Below are 11,632 nucleotides of genomic sequence, written 5' to 3'. Positions count from 1 at the left end.
TGTGCCCGCCCACGGAGCGCCCGCCCCGCCCCTCCCCGCCGGCGGCGGCGGAACGGGGTTTCTGGGTTACGCGTTACAACCCACCGCCGGCCAGCCCGCTGAGCCCGGCACCCGCCCGTAGCGCGGTCCCCGGTGCGGCGGTGCCCGTGCCCGCCCGGAGCCGCGGCACCGGCCCGGCCCAGCCCGCGCGATGGCGGCCGCAGAGCGGCTGCTGCAGACCCGCCGCGAGCCGCCGGGGGCGCTGCGGCGCCGGGCGGGAGGGCGGCGCTGATTGGCTGCCGGCGCGGCTATATAAAAGAGGCGCAGGCGGTGCCCGGATCTCTTCCGCCGCCATTTTCTGCCGGGCGCAGGTCTCCGCTGTCTCCGCCGCTCGCACGAGCACCCCCGCCGCCCTCGCCCCACCATGGAGGACGCGACCGAGATGAGCGGCGGCCAGGAGGAGTTCGCCGAGGGCTCCAAGATCAACGCGAGCAAGAACCAGCAGGACGACGGGTAGGGCCGGGGATGTGGTGGGGGGGGAGGTGCGGGGGAGTCGCGCGTCCATGTCCGCCGTCCGCCCTGCGGCTCGGGGGGGCGGCTCGGGGGCCGGGGGCAGCGCGGCCTTCCCTTCCCGCTCCATGGCCGCGCCCGCCTTTGTGTCCCGGGCGGTGACCCAGTTTCCGCGGGGCGGGGACACGGATGGGGGGGCCGAGCGGGGCCCTGACGTCAGCGGCGGCCTGTGGGGCCCGGGGGGGGCTCTCCCGGCGCTCTCACCCGAACCCGTCCCCGCTTCCTTCCCTCCAGGAAAATGTTCATTGGAGGCCTCAGCTGGGACACCAGCAAAAAGGACCTGACGGAGTATCTCTCGCGCTTTGGCGAGGTTGTGGATTGCACGATCAAAACAGACCCGGTCACTGGAAGGTCGAGGGGGTTTGGGTTCGTGCTCTTCAAGGATGCTGCCAGCGTGGAGAAGGTGCGTGCTTTTCCTGCGGACCCAGGGCACGAAGCCAGCTGGTGTGGCTGTGGTGGTCTGAGACTTTGTTCCTTTGTCTGCTTTTTAGGTGTTGGAACTGAAGGAACACAAACTGGATGGCAAGTTAATAGATCCTAAAAGGGCAAAAGCACTGAAAGGGAAGGAGCCACCCAAAAAAGTGTTTGTTGGTGGGCTGAGTCCAGATACTTCTGAAGAACAGATTAAGGAGTACTTTGGTGCTTTTGGCGAGGTATAGTATACTATATAAGAATATCTCTAATTCTCAAGTGTAGTCTTGCCTCTCTTACGAAAGAACTTGTGAGAAGGGACTTGGTCAAAACTAGAGATAGTTGAATCTATATGTTAATGATTTCATAAAACTGTAATGGTCTGATTTATAGCTGTCAAAAGTAGTCTGTAGATTCTGCACTGCCAGATAGTTCTGGTGGCATAAAAGGTTGCTTTCAGATTTCATGCATTGTTTGTATTCATTTTGATTTCAGATTGAAAACATTGAACTTCCCATGGACACAAAGACGAATGAAAGGAGAGGCTTCTGTTTTATCACATACACAGACGAAGAGCCAGTAAAGAAGTTACTAGAGAGCAGATACCACCAGATTGGTTCAGGCAAGGTAGGACAACTCTTGTTCTCAGCATGTGAAATCTATCTCTGTAGGCTTCTGTGAAAGAGACTCACAGAATGCTCTTGGAATTCTTAGTAAGTTAAAGGATTTCTCTCCTTACAGTGTGAAATCAAAGTAGCACAGCCCAAAGAGGTGTACAGGCAGCAGCAGCAGCAGCAGAAAGGAGGGAAAAGCAATTCTTCTGGTGGACGTGGAGGCGGAAGGGGGCGTGGACGGGGTGAGTATTTTCTGTGGCTCTGTTAATCTAAGCACTTACCAAACACTCTGGTGTTTGTAGATATTCCAGGTTGCAAGTTGCGTGCAGATCTCATTTAAATCAAATGTGTAAAGTAGCCTGTGAGTAAGTGGTGTTTTGGTGGTTATGGTTGCCTGTTGAAGCTGAGGAATCTCTTCTTGATCTGCTTGCATTCAAGTGGTGAAGGGGCAGGGTGGATGTAGGGTGCTTCTGTGCACCTTTAGTGGTCAGTGTAGCCAGCACACTTACACTTTCACTTCAGAGGGATTCACTTAATTGGCCCAAGGGCAGGAAACTAGGAGCTGTTTGCTAAGGTGTGGGGTGGCCACTTTGCTGCACCTTCAAATGGATCAGAAGGGATCAGCTGGTACATTGAGGTTAATGCATCTCAGTCCTTGAAGGTCAAGCAGACGCAACTCACACCATGCTGCGAGGCTCATCCTGTGGTGTCACTTGGGGCTCAGGCAATTAATGATTATTCTGGTATCCAGAAAGTTAGATGAAGGGGCACTTAGTGAAGTAAGTTTTGAAACTTATACTTGCTATGCTTGTTTTCAGGTCAGGGACAAAACTGGAACCAAGGATTTAATAACTATTATGATCAAGGCTATGGGAATTACAATAGCGCTTACAGTGACCAGAGCTACAGTGGCTATGGAGGCTACGACTACTCTGGGTACAACTATCCCAACTACGGATATGGGCCGGGATACACAGATTACAGTGGTAAGTGCCTTTGCCCTCATTCCCATAGCAAGAGCAACGCTGCTCTTGGTCAGCCCATGGCTCTGAATATGGGATCCCTTGGTGTGCTGCTGTGGGGGAAGTTTCCCTCTGAGGCTGGTGCTAACGCCTGTGGGTTCTGTTTTTCCCCACATGCTCCCTGCAGGCCAACAGAGCACGTATGGGAAGGCGTCCCGTGGCGGCGGCAACCACCAAAACAACTACCAGCCCTACTAAGGCAGTACCTAGTACCTGACAAACAGGTGTGTACAGGAGCACACGCTCCACTCCGACCGTGCCTAATCTAATTTAAAGATCAATAGACAAACGAAGAGTAAAAACTTGCCTAGCATGACTTTTCCTTTAATTAAGCTTTTGTTAACTTAAAAAATACTTTTTTTTTAAAACCAGCTTTGCCTACGTGTCTATAGATCTTTAACTTTGTAAAAGTGTGACTTTATCTTCTTTAGTACTTCAGAAAAACATAAGAGTTTTTCTGGTTTGCGTTGTGTACCAGGTGATCTAGAGGAATAATTAAACTTATTAGAAGTATTAACAGGTAAAGTACTGAAATGGGTACAACTTAAGGAAAACAAGAATGTTGTCTTCTAACTCTGACATTATACCTTGTTTGTACCCGCCAGCGGGAACTTCATTGCAGGCCGTGTGTCACCCTGACCACGTCTATCTCTGGGGTCGCACGTTGCAGGCAGAGCGCAAGGCATACACCAGAAAACGCTGTCCTGTGGTATGGTCTCTTCCAACTTCATGTACCAGCGTAAAGATTAAAGTGGAAAACTTCAGACTTTGGCTTCTTTTTTTAATCTTTTTTGGAGATTAAGTGTCTTTAACTTAAATGGTTTTTTACAGGAGTTAAAGTACATAAATGCCTTTACAGCTTAATCATTTGGTCTTCTGTTTAGTGTTGTATTTCAATTGTGGAACCTCATTTTAAATGTGCATTCTTTAAGATTTTAATGCTTGCTTTTTTTCTTTTTATAGCTAATAGTGAAATCTGCAAACCAAAACGAACTTTTAAATCTGGATAAACATTAAAGATCATATGCATATGGACTGTCTGAACTAAAGTGACCTGACTTGTGTTGCACATAAGTCGTTTAGTTGTATAAGCAAATAATCAGAAAGCCTTTTGGCAGTGTTTCCAATGGAAAAGAAGTGATCCAGAGCCTGCTTGCTTGTCTAAATTGGATGGTTGCTGTTTTGGAGCAGCATCCTACATGGGCTGGATATTTGGGAAAGTAAATTACTAATGGGTAACTAAACAAACCTCTTGTGTTACCGTAATAAATATGCATATGATCTTTAACAGTGAAGAAAGGAATATATAGAAGACTTAAAGCAGTTCATGAAAATGGACCTTTTAACAATCCTGTAGTAACTGCCACAGATCTGACATGCATTTTGTCTTGATTTTTTAGGTAGAGATACTGTGACAAAAAGCCATCTTGCAACGCATCGTGAGTGAATGGAGGGTGGTCTTCGTGAGAGGAAATGACTATTTTGTAAAAGACTTTTAGTGAATGACACAACTGTGTCCAACTGTACATAGCGGCCGACTAGTTTTCTTTTATGGTTTTTACTTTCTTTTTTCCATTCATGTTATGACACAATGTGGACTTGTGTTTATACAAACTTTATTTGTATAATTTCATGTTAAAAGATTCTCTAATAAATGCTTACTTAAGTGAGTGTGGAGTCTTGCTGTCACCCTTAAGTGGTGTAACTATAGTTTTAGTTGGATAGAAGGCCAGCTCTCTCTGGAGATCAAGGTTACTGTGAGAACAGGTCTATACACCCCCTTCTTTCTCCTTGGAATTTGCATCACTGTGGGAAGATGGCAGAGTCCTGTCTTGCCCTCTGCAGCAGCAAGGAGAGAATGGTCTGTGGCACAACGCTGCCAGTTTTGTACATCTCAGGAGAGATCTAGAACTATAGCAGCACCTTTTCAATGCTGATGGCACTGCTCTAGGAGTTAGAGCTTTTCAAGGCTTCTCAAGCACTTAAAACCTCAAGTATTCTAGAATGTAGCCTAGTTACTTTCCCATACCACTTCAATTCCAAGCAGGAGACTACAAGTTCTTGAACTTCAGGATCAGCAACTATTTTCTGTACAAGTTGGGTGCTGTACTGGATCTTCTCACCTTCAGAGAACAGGTTTCCCATCTAGTGCACACTAGCGAGCAACAACTAAAAGCCTTAATGCTGGAGAAGGAACACTGCATTAGCCCAGCAGATTTCTGGATTAGAGTGGTTGGGATGGGTAAAGGAGCATGTTTTGTCTGAGGCAAAAGGATTGCAGCAGTCTGCCTGAAGATTTCATGTTTTTCAGCACAAATACCTAGTCAAGCATCAAAATAAACCTTGCTTGTTAAAACTCACTGATGTCACTGACTACAAACTGAAGAATCAGCAAGAAGCCACAACAGTGTGTGAGTTCCTACACTGCATTCGTGAATGTAGCTAGATCCAGCACTGCCCTCCACAGCAGCTGAGGGAGACGTGTGCCACAAGAGCATGGCTTCATTGCTCCAGGAATTTAACACGCAAAACCCCACTAAGATCCAAGTTTTACTTCAATCTGTAATCCTTGCACTCCGTGCTAGTGAAGTGCAGCTGGAGTACAGTGTGCAGGTCTGGGCTCAGCACAAGAAAGGCCAGGGGCTCCTGCAGAGGCTCCACTGAAGGGCCACAAAGATGATGGGGGCTGGAGCTTCTCTCTCATGAGGAGAGACTGTGGGAGCTGGGCCTGTTTGGTCTGGAGAAGGCTGAAGGGGATCTCACCATGCACATCAATATCTCAAAGGCAGGTGCCAAGAGGATGGTGATTTTCAGTGCTGCCCAGTGACAGGACAAGGAGCAACGGCCACAAACCTAAACACGACAAGTTCCACTTCACTATGAGGAAGGACTTCTTACGTGGAGGGTGGCAGACCACTGGAACAGCTGCCCAGGGAAGTTGAGTCTCCCTCTCTGGAGCCATTCCAAACTCTCCCCGACCTGTTCCTGTGGCCCTGCCTTGGGCGGGGGGGTTGAACTGTACGATCTCCAGAGGCCTAGCCCAGCCCTATCGATTCCGTGAGTGTCCATGTCGGCCCCCCAGGACCCGGCTGCTCCCAGGCCCGTGCCGAGCTCCCCCCGCGCTCCCTCACGGCTCCCGGGGGCGGTGTCACGTGTCCGCCCGCCGCGCTCCTTCCGGCCGCCATTTTAGGTTGGGTCGGTGGCGGCGCCATTAAAAACAGGGAGCGAGAGGAGGAGGGATCGGCGGGATCGGCGCGCTCGGCCGGGGCCGCCAGCGGGGCCGGGGCCTCGGCGGGGAGGCGGCGGCACCGGAGGTGGCCGGTGCGGGGCGGCGGCGGCGCCATGTCGGATCAGCAGTTCGCTCTGGACTCGGCGGCGGTAGCGGCTGGCGCCGGGGGCAGCGCGGCGGAGCCGGCGGAGCAGCCTGAGGGGCAGGCGGGGGCGGGGAGCACCGATGGGGGAGGCGGCGGTGGCGGCGGGGTCGAGTCGGAGGGAGCCAAGATCGACGCCAGCAAGAACGAGGAGGACGAAGGGTGAGCGGCGGGGGCGGGTTGCGGTCCCGGGCGGGGCGCGGCGCCCCCGGCCCCGCTCGCTGCCCTGTTTGTTTACTTGGCGCCTCGGCGACGTCACGGGCCGAGCGGCGGGGGCGGTGTCTGGTCCCGCGATGTGCGAACGGTGCGATGTGCCTCAAACTAACTGCAGGCCGCTTTTACTTATTTTCCTTTTTAACGATGCTTTTTCTATAAGTTAAAGTGCGGTGCATGCGTGAGGACAGGAATTCGGTGTAGCCGAATGCGCTGGTTGCAGTTGCAGTGTTGCCCTGTGCTGCAAACATTACTGAGTGTTAGCTGAGTGCCAGAGGCACCGGGACTTCTTCCCAGCCTAAAACATGTCCCTGCTTCTTCGGAACTTGTCGGGAGGATTATGTTAGGTGGTGTCCTAACTTGAGAAGTAGGAGTTGAAAAGGCAGGAAGCTGAGCCGGGGGAGGTTCAGGTTATGCACCAGGAAAAGGTTTTTCACCTAGAGGGCGGTTGGGCAATAGAACAGGGAAGTGGTTACAGCACCAAGTCTGACAAGTTCCAGAAGCGCTTGGAAAATGTTCTCAGGCACATGGTGTGACTCTTGGGGTGTCCTATGCAGGGCTGGGAGTTGGACTTGATGATTCTGATAGGTCCCTTCCAGCTCAGCATGTTCTATTACTCTGTTGTATGGCGAGTAAATACAGCTTTTAATCTTTATAGGGTCTCTGCCTGGGGCAGTGTCCCTCTGTATTGCCAGTGAAATTTGTGTGCAATAAATCCAGCGACAGGACAGGCTGTTGCACTCTGCTGTCTCCTGTCGGGCCGTGAAACTCGAGCTGCAGGTCTGTTTTTGGTCAAGGCAGAAAGTAACCTGGATAAAGGAGTGCTTACTGCTGTGTCCTGCTGATTCCTGCTGCAAAACCTTCCTGAGTGTCTTCCTCCTTCAGTAATAACCTGGGGTGTTGCTGAGAGAGATGTAAATAATCTGGGATAATGCAGAGAGAGAGAGAGAGCAGGAATCCTTTTTTGAGTATTTTGCTGGGATTAGCAGAAATTAAAATGGTTTTGTTACTTTTCAGCTGCTCTTAACAGCTGTAAATGCCTTTGGCGTTTGTGTGTTTGTTTTACTTATTACCCTTGAATACACAGCAATTAAAGGGTTTTCATGTGCAAACTCAGGTTCTTTTGAGGCAAGAGAGCTTAGAAAAAGTGGTCTCTAAGCCGTGCAGTGACAATGGGCAGTGATTACAGGTATCACACATTGACTCGTTGTCTGGTTCAGTCTTTTTGACCTATCAATTCTTCATGCTGCACAGGAAATAAAGTTTTGTGACAACACTTCTGGTAGTAAAGGGCAAAAAGCCGATCTGTGATACCTTGTTCAGCTAAGGTTTGAAAGCTTTCCCAGTGCACTTCTGGTAACTTATTTTGGGAAGCTGTATGTGCTGATGTGGCTTAGACCAGCCATACTGTGGGCTAGGAAATGTGTGAATTTTACAAGCTTTTGGCAGCACTGTGCCCCTGCTCCTGAATTGTGCTCATGTTTGTGGTGTAGCCCTGAGCTCAGTGTCCCTTGGAGCAGTGGTTGATGTAGGAGCAGCTGTCGTTTGCTGCTCTGTGAGTGGGCTCAGAGGTGCAGTTCCTGCGTGGAGAGATGGAAAACCTGCCAAGGCTCTTGGTTTCAAGCTCGTGGTTGTTGGTGTGCCTGTCCCTAGGAGTACAGAGCAGGGTCTGCATGTTCACATGGAGGCAGGTGGTTTGTGTAGCAAGTGTCAGTTCAGTAGAAGCTGCTGGAGCATCCCTACCCCTCCTGTGTCAGAAACACAGAAGCCCTCCACAGAACAGCAGACAAGCTAAGGACCTTCATGATGGGTGAGCAAAGGGCAGAAAGCTCCTTTGCTGTACTGCCTATGCTGGGGTGAGGCTGCTGGTTTACCTGGTGGGCCCTTTCGTCCATGAGGACAGTAAGAAGTCACAGCTGATAGAAAGGGCTGTTGGTGCTTGGTTGAAGGGAGATCTGGAACTAACTGGAAAAGTAGATAAAGGGATGGGGAATTGGTGCTCCTTCTTGACAGAATTGGGCACTTGCTATAAAAACATCTGAAGCTCCCGAACCCCTCATCGGTATGGATTTTGTCAGAAATGGAGTGCTCTTGTTAATTCTGTGAGAGCGCAGCTAAGTCAGCAGAGCTAGTTCAAAGGAGCAGCTTTTGGTTTGAGGCAGTTTGAGCTGTGGAGGTACAGTGCTTTCACATGATTGGCAGCAATGTTTGTGCGTGGGAAGTGGAAGGGTTGGAAACATGAGACAGTGGTTTTTCAGGTTTTCTGATAACTGTGTCTGATTGTGAAATAAGTTAGGACAGTGAAGACAGGCTAAGCTTTGTAGAAAGTGCTTTTATAGATCATCATGGATCATATTTTTTGGTTACAGCTCAAAGTAAAATCTTCTTTATCAGTATTAGAAGAGATCATCTCAAATCAAATCCTCTTTTGAATGGGTTCCTAAGCCCTATGCCTAATAACCTGGAATGTTTCATTTGTGGGTATACTGGCTTGATTTTTCATATTTTAAAATTTTGGGGTTTTATGCCTTACTGACATGCTGGGATGATCATGATTTGATTCTAAGCTTCCAGTGTGCTTTTGATTATGAATTATGTGCTGTACACATAATTCATATCTGCCCAGCAGCACTGGTGCTGTAGAAATACTGAAATGACATTCTCTTGATGGTAATGGATTATGCCAGGTGTTTATATAAAGTTTTTGTGAGGAAAGAACTTCTGACCATCCAATACTTTGCTTTTTCATAATGGCTTTCTGGGGAAGGGGACTTGACTAAATTTATTTTAATTTATTAATTTGGGCATATGTCCAGTCCAGACTGGTAGATAAATGCTTCTGTTTTAACCACACTTCCTTACAAATCTAATCTGCCTGCGTGTGTTTCAGTTTGTGGAGGCTCCACAGATAACTGGATGGAATTGAACGTGTGATGGGGATGTGAAGGAGTAGTAAATTATCTTTTTGTCACTACTACTAGTGGTTTCTTGGGACAGCAGAGTAAGCAGCTGCAGGAGAAGACAGTGAAAAATGTTTGTTTATGTGAAAATCTTTATCTGTCCTGGCCAGACTCACTTAAGCAAGTTGTCAAAAAGTGCAGGCCTGTGTGTGTAGTGCTATGACTGATAAAATCCTGCCAGCTCCATGCATTAGGGTATTGGGCTCATAAAGCTTGGCAGTGCAGGATTTTGGGTAACACACATTTACAGATTGACCAACTTGCCTTAACAGGAAAATGTTCATTGGTGGCCTTAGCTGGGACACCACGAAGAAGGATCTGAAGGACTACTTCTCCAAGTTTGGTGAAGTTGTGGACTGCACTCTCAAGTTGGACCCCATCACTGGGAGATCGAGAGGCTTTGGCTTTGTGCTCTTCAAAGAGTCAGAGAGTGTGGATAAGGTAGGATTAAAGTACTGAAACATGTTCAAATTCAGGTGTCAGAGATAAAGCACTCACTAGGGTGACTGTAGGAGTTGTTCTTGCATCTCCTGCTAAAGATGATTCAGGGGTGCAGTATGTTTCATGTGCTTGTGAAAATGCTTTCTTTTATGAACCATCTTACTCATGATGCTGTGTCCAGGACCAGCAGTGATTCCTGAGGTATGTATGGATTTGGGCATTTACAGGTTCTGCAAGCCACTGGACTTGGGCACTTGAAAAATGCTGTGTATAAATGTCTGCTGCCTGCTGCTGTGAAAGCAGCAATTGCAAAGAACTTCTGGTCCTATAGCTGTACTGTAGGACTTCTGTAGTACAGCTCTGCTACAATCCAGAGCTGCACCATGAATCCCTAGAGTACGGCCAATAGCTTTGATACATTTAAGCTCTGTCCAAGCAAAAATTAGTTGTTAGCTTTTCTAAAATGCTGTGGATGCAGCACACAGAAATGTTTTCACCTCGTGACCTTTGTGATATCTAAAGTACAGATTTTTTATTTCATAAGGTTTGAGGATGAGAAGAGTACTTTTTGAGAGGTGTTACACTCTAGCTTCTGCTGGGTAATAAGTGGTTCCAGTTGTCAGAACTGTCAGTGGATAGTGATCAAAAATCACAGAACTTTGTTTTTGTGCAACAACTTAATGGTGTGATCCAAGTATTGAAATTGAATCAATTTTGGCCTTACTCAAAACATCAGTGAAATATTTAGCATGAACTGTGTAAAACTCTGTTTTAATTATCCTCAGGTCATGGACCAGAAAGAACACAAGCTGAATGGAAAGGTCATTGATCCAAAAAGAGCTAAAGCCATGAAAACAAAAGAACCTGTTAAAAAGATTTTTGTTGGGGGCTTATCTCCAGACACACCTGAGGAGAAAATCCGGGAATACTTTGGAGCTTTTGGTGAGGTATGTGGTGAAACAAACTGCTTTTATTTGTGGAACCTGTTCTGTCTTCACAAATGTATTAATAGAAAACATTCCCCACGTGCAGCTGCATGGATGCTAACGTAAAGCTAATGTAAGCTTTATGGCCATAGTAGTTCCATGTGTGTTAGTGGTCAGAATGTTGATGTTCAGTTACAGGCTCTGAGTTGAGCAGCCTGGTTTGATGGAAGGGGGAGCTGGGATATATCGGAGAGGGAGGCAGTGTTTAGAGCAGGATGCTTTGGTCAGTGAGATGCTCTTCAGCCCCCCAGCTCATCTCCTGTAGCACAGGTTGAGACAGTTTTGCCTAAATTCTGTACAACTGTGTAGTCTCTGTCCCCAGTTTTTGGTGGTGCAGACAAGCTAAGTATCACTGAAGTTTTTAAAAGCTGGTCTTGTATGAGCTTGCTTGTTATCAGATGGTGCCAGCTTCAGGTCATAACTGTTCAGGCAGCTTGGCTGCTAAATACGTGCCCTGTTCCAAACTTACAGATAGTTTACTCTGGACTAAAGACTTTAACTACTGTTTGCCTGGGAAGTCCCATGTGCTGTAGGTACAGAGAACTTTGACTCTGTATTTGTCATATTGTCATATTCAAATCTAAGTAATTTCAGTAACAGTATGACCTGTTAGAAGGATTTTGCAGTGACATGAATGGCAGGATAAAAGGTAAAATCACTGTCTTCCACCAGGTCGAATCCATAGAGCTCCCCATGGACAACAAAACTAACAAGAGGCGTGGATTTTGCTTCATTACTTTCAAGGAGGAGGAACCAGTGAAGAAAATAATGGAGAAGAAATACCACAATGTTGGGCTTAGTAAAGTAGGTGGATTTTTTTCCTAGACAAACAGAACTGTGACAATAGAGGGAATTACATTACCAGTGGCATCTGTTTGGGGATAATTGTCTGCCAGTACCTACCTGTAAGCATTATTTGTCACATGTAGGCATTGGGCCTGTGAAGTATTTATGTAGGTGACTGTTACCCTAGTTTCTGAGCTGGGTTTCAGGTGTGGTTTGTACTGCACCCTCATGGGGAGAGGGCTGGACCCCAGCACTCTTTCCATGGTGCAGCTCCCACAT

General features: G+C 47.8%; 2 protein-coding genes across 3 annotated transcripts in view; both read left to right on the top strand.

Moving 5' to 3' along the window:
- Nucleotides 1-319: 319 nt before the first annotated feature.
- HNRNPDL (heterogeneous nuclear ribonucleoprotein D like) lies at nt 320-4,266 on the top strand. Of its 2 annotated transcripts, XR_009274723.1 has the most exons (9): nt 320-492; nt 784-952; nt 1,041-1,202; nt 1,456-1,587; nt 1,702-1,816; nt 2,393-2,560; nt 2,724-2,820; nt 3,202-3,305; nt 3,997-4,266. XR_009274723.1 is itself a non-coding variant. In XM_058804307.1 (8 exons), the coding sequence occupies exons 1-7, from the start codon at nt 404-406 to the stop codon at nt 2,792-2,794; spliced, it is 906 nt and encodes a 301-aa protein (XP_058660290.1). In that variant the 5' UTR covers nt 333-403; the 3' UTR covers nt 2,795-2,820; nt 3,997-4,266. The 2 variants fall into 2 exon arrangements, 1 of the variants encoding a protein (XP_058660290.1); XM_058804307.1 differs by lacking the exon at nt 3,202-3,305 and having other exon boundaries at nt 333-492.
- A 1,382-nt stretch (nt 4,267-5,648) lies between these two features.
- The window catches only part of HNRNPD (heterogeneous nuclear ribonucleoprotein D), an 11,107-nt gene continuing 5,123 nt past the window's right edge, over nt 5,649-11,632 (top strand). Inside the window, 5 exon segments of the mRNA XM_058804306.1 lie at nt 5,649-5,706; nt 5,709-6,129; nt 9,413-9,581; nt 10,367-10,528; nt 11,240-11,371. Coding sequence (XP_058660289.1) covers nt 5,664-5,706; nt 5,709-6,129; nt 9,413-9,581; nt 10,367-10,528; nt 11,240-11,371 — 927 coding nt within the window. The 5' untranslated portion in view covers nt 5,649-5,663.

This window comes from Ammospiza caudacuta, chromosome 4, assembly GCF_027887145.1.
Source record: "Ammospiza caudacuta isolate bAmmCau1 chromosome 4, bAmmCau1.pri, whole genome shotgun sequence".
NCBI lineage: Eukaryota > Metazoa > Chordata > Aves > Passeriformes > Passerellidae > Ammospiza > Ammospiza caudacuta.
The sequence above is the reverse complement of the archived record's forward strand: the minus strand, read 5'-3'. Positions and strand labels throughout refer to the sequence as shown.

Excerpts from the sequence above, each read along its gene's own strand:
- HNRNPDL (XM_058804307.1), top strand. The coding sequence starts at position 404 with ATGGAGGACGCGACCGAGATGAGCGGCGGCCAGGAGGAGTTCGCCGAG. Across the intron at positions 953-1,040 it reads ATGCTGCCAGCGTGGAGAAG|GTGTTGGAACTGAAGGAACA; the intron begins GTGCGTGCTTTT and ends TCTGCTTTTTAG. Across the intron at positions 2,561-2,723 it reads GGGATACACAGATTACAGTG|GCCAACAGAGCACGTATGGG; the intron begins GTAAGTGCCTTT and ends TGCTCCCTGCAG.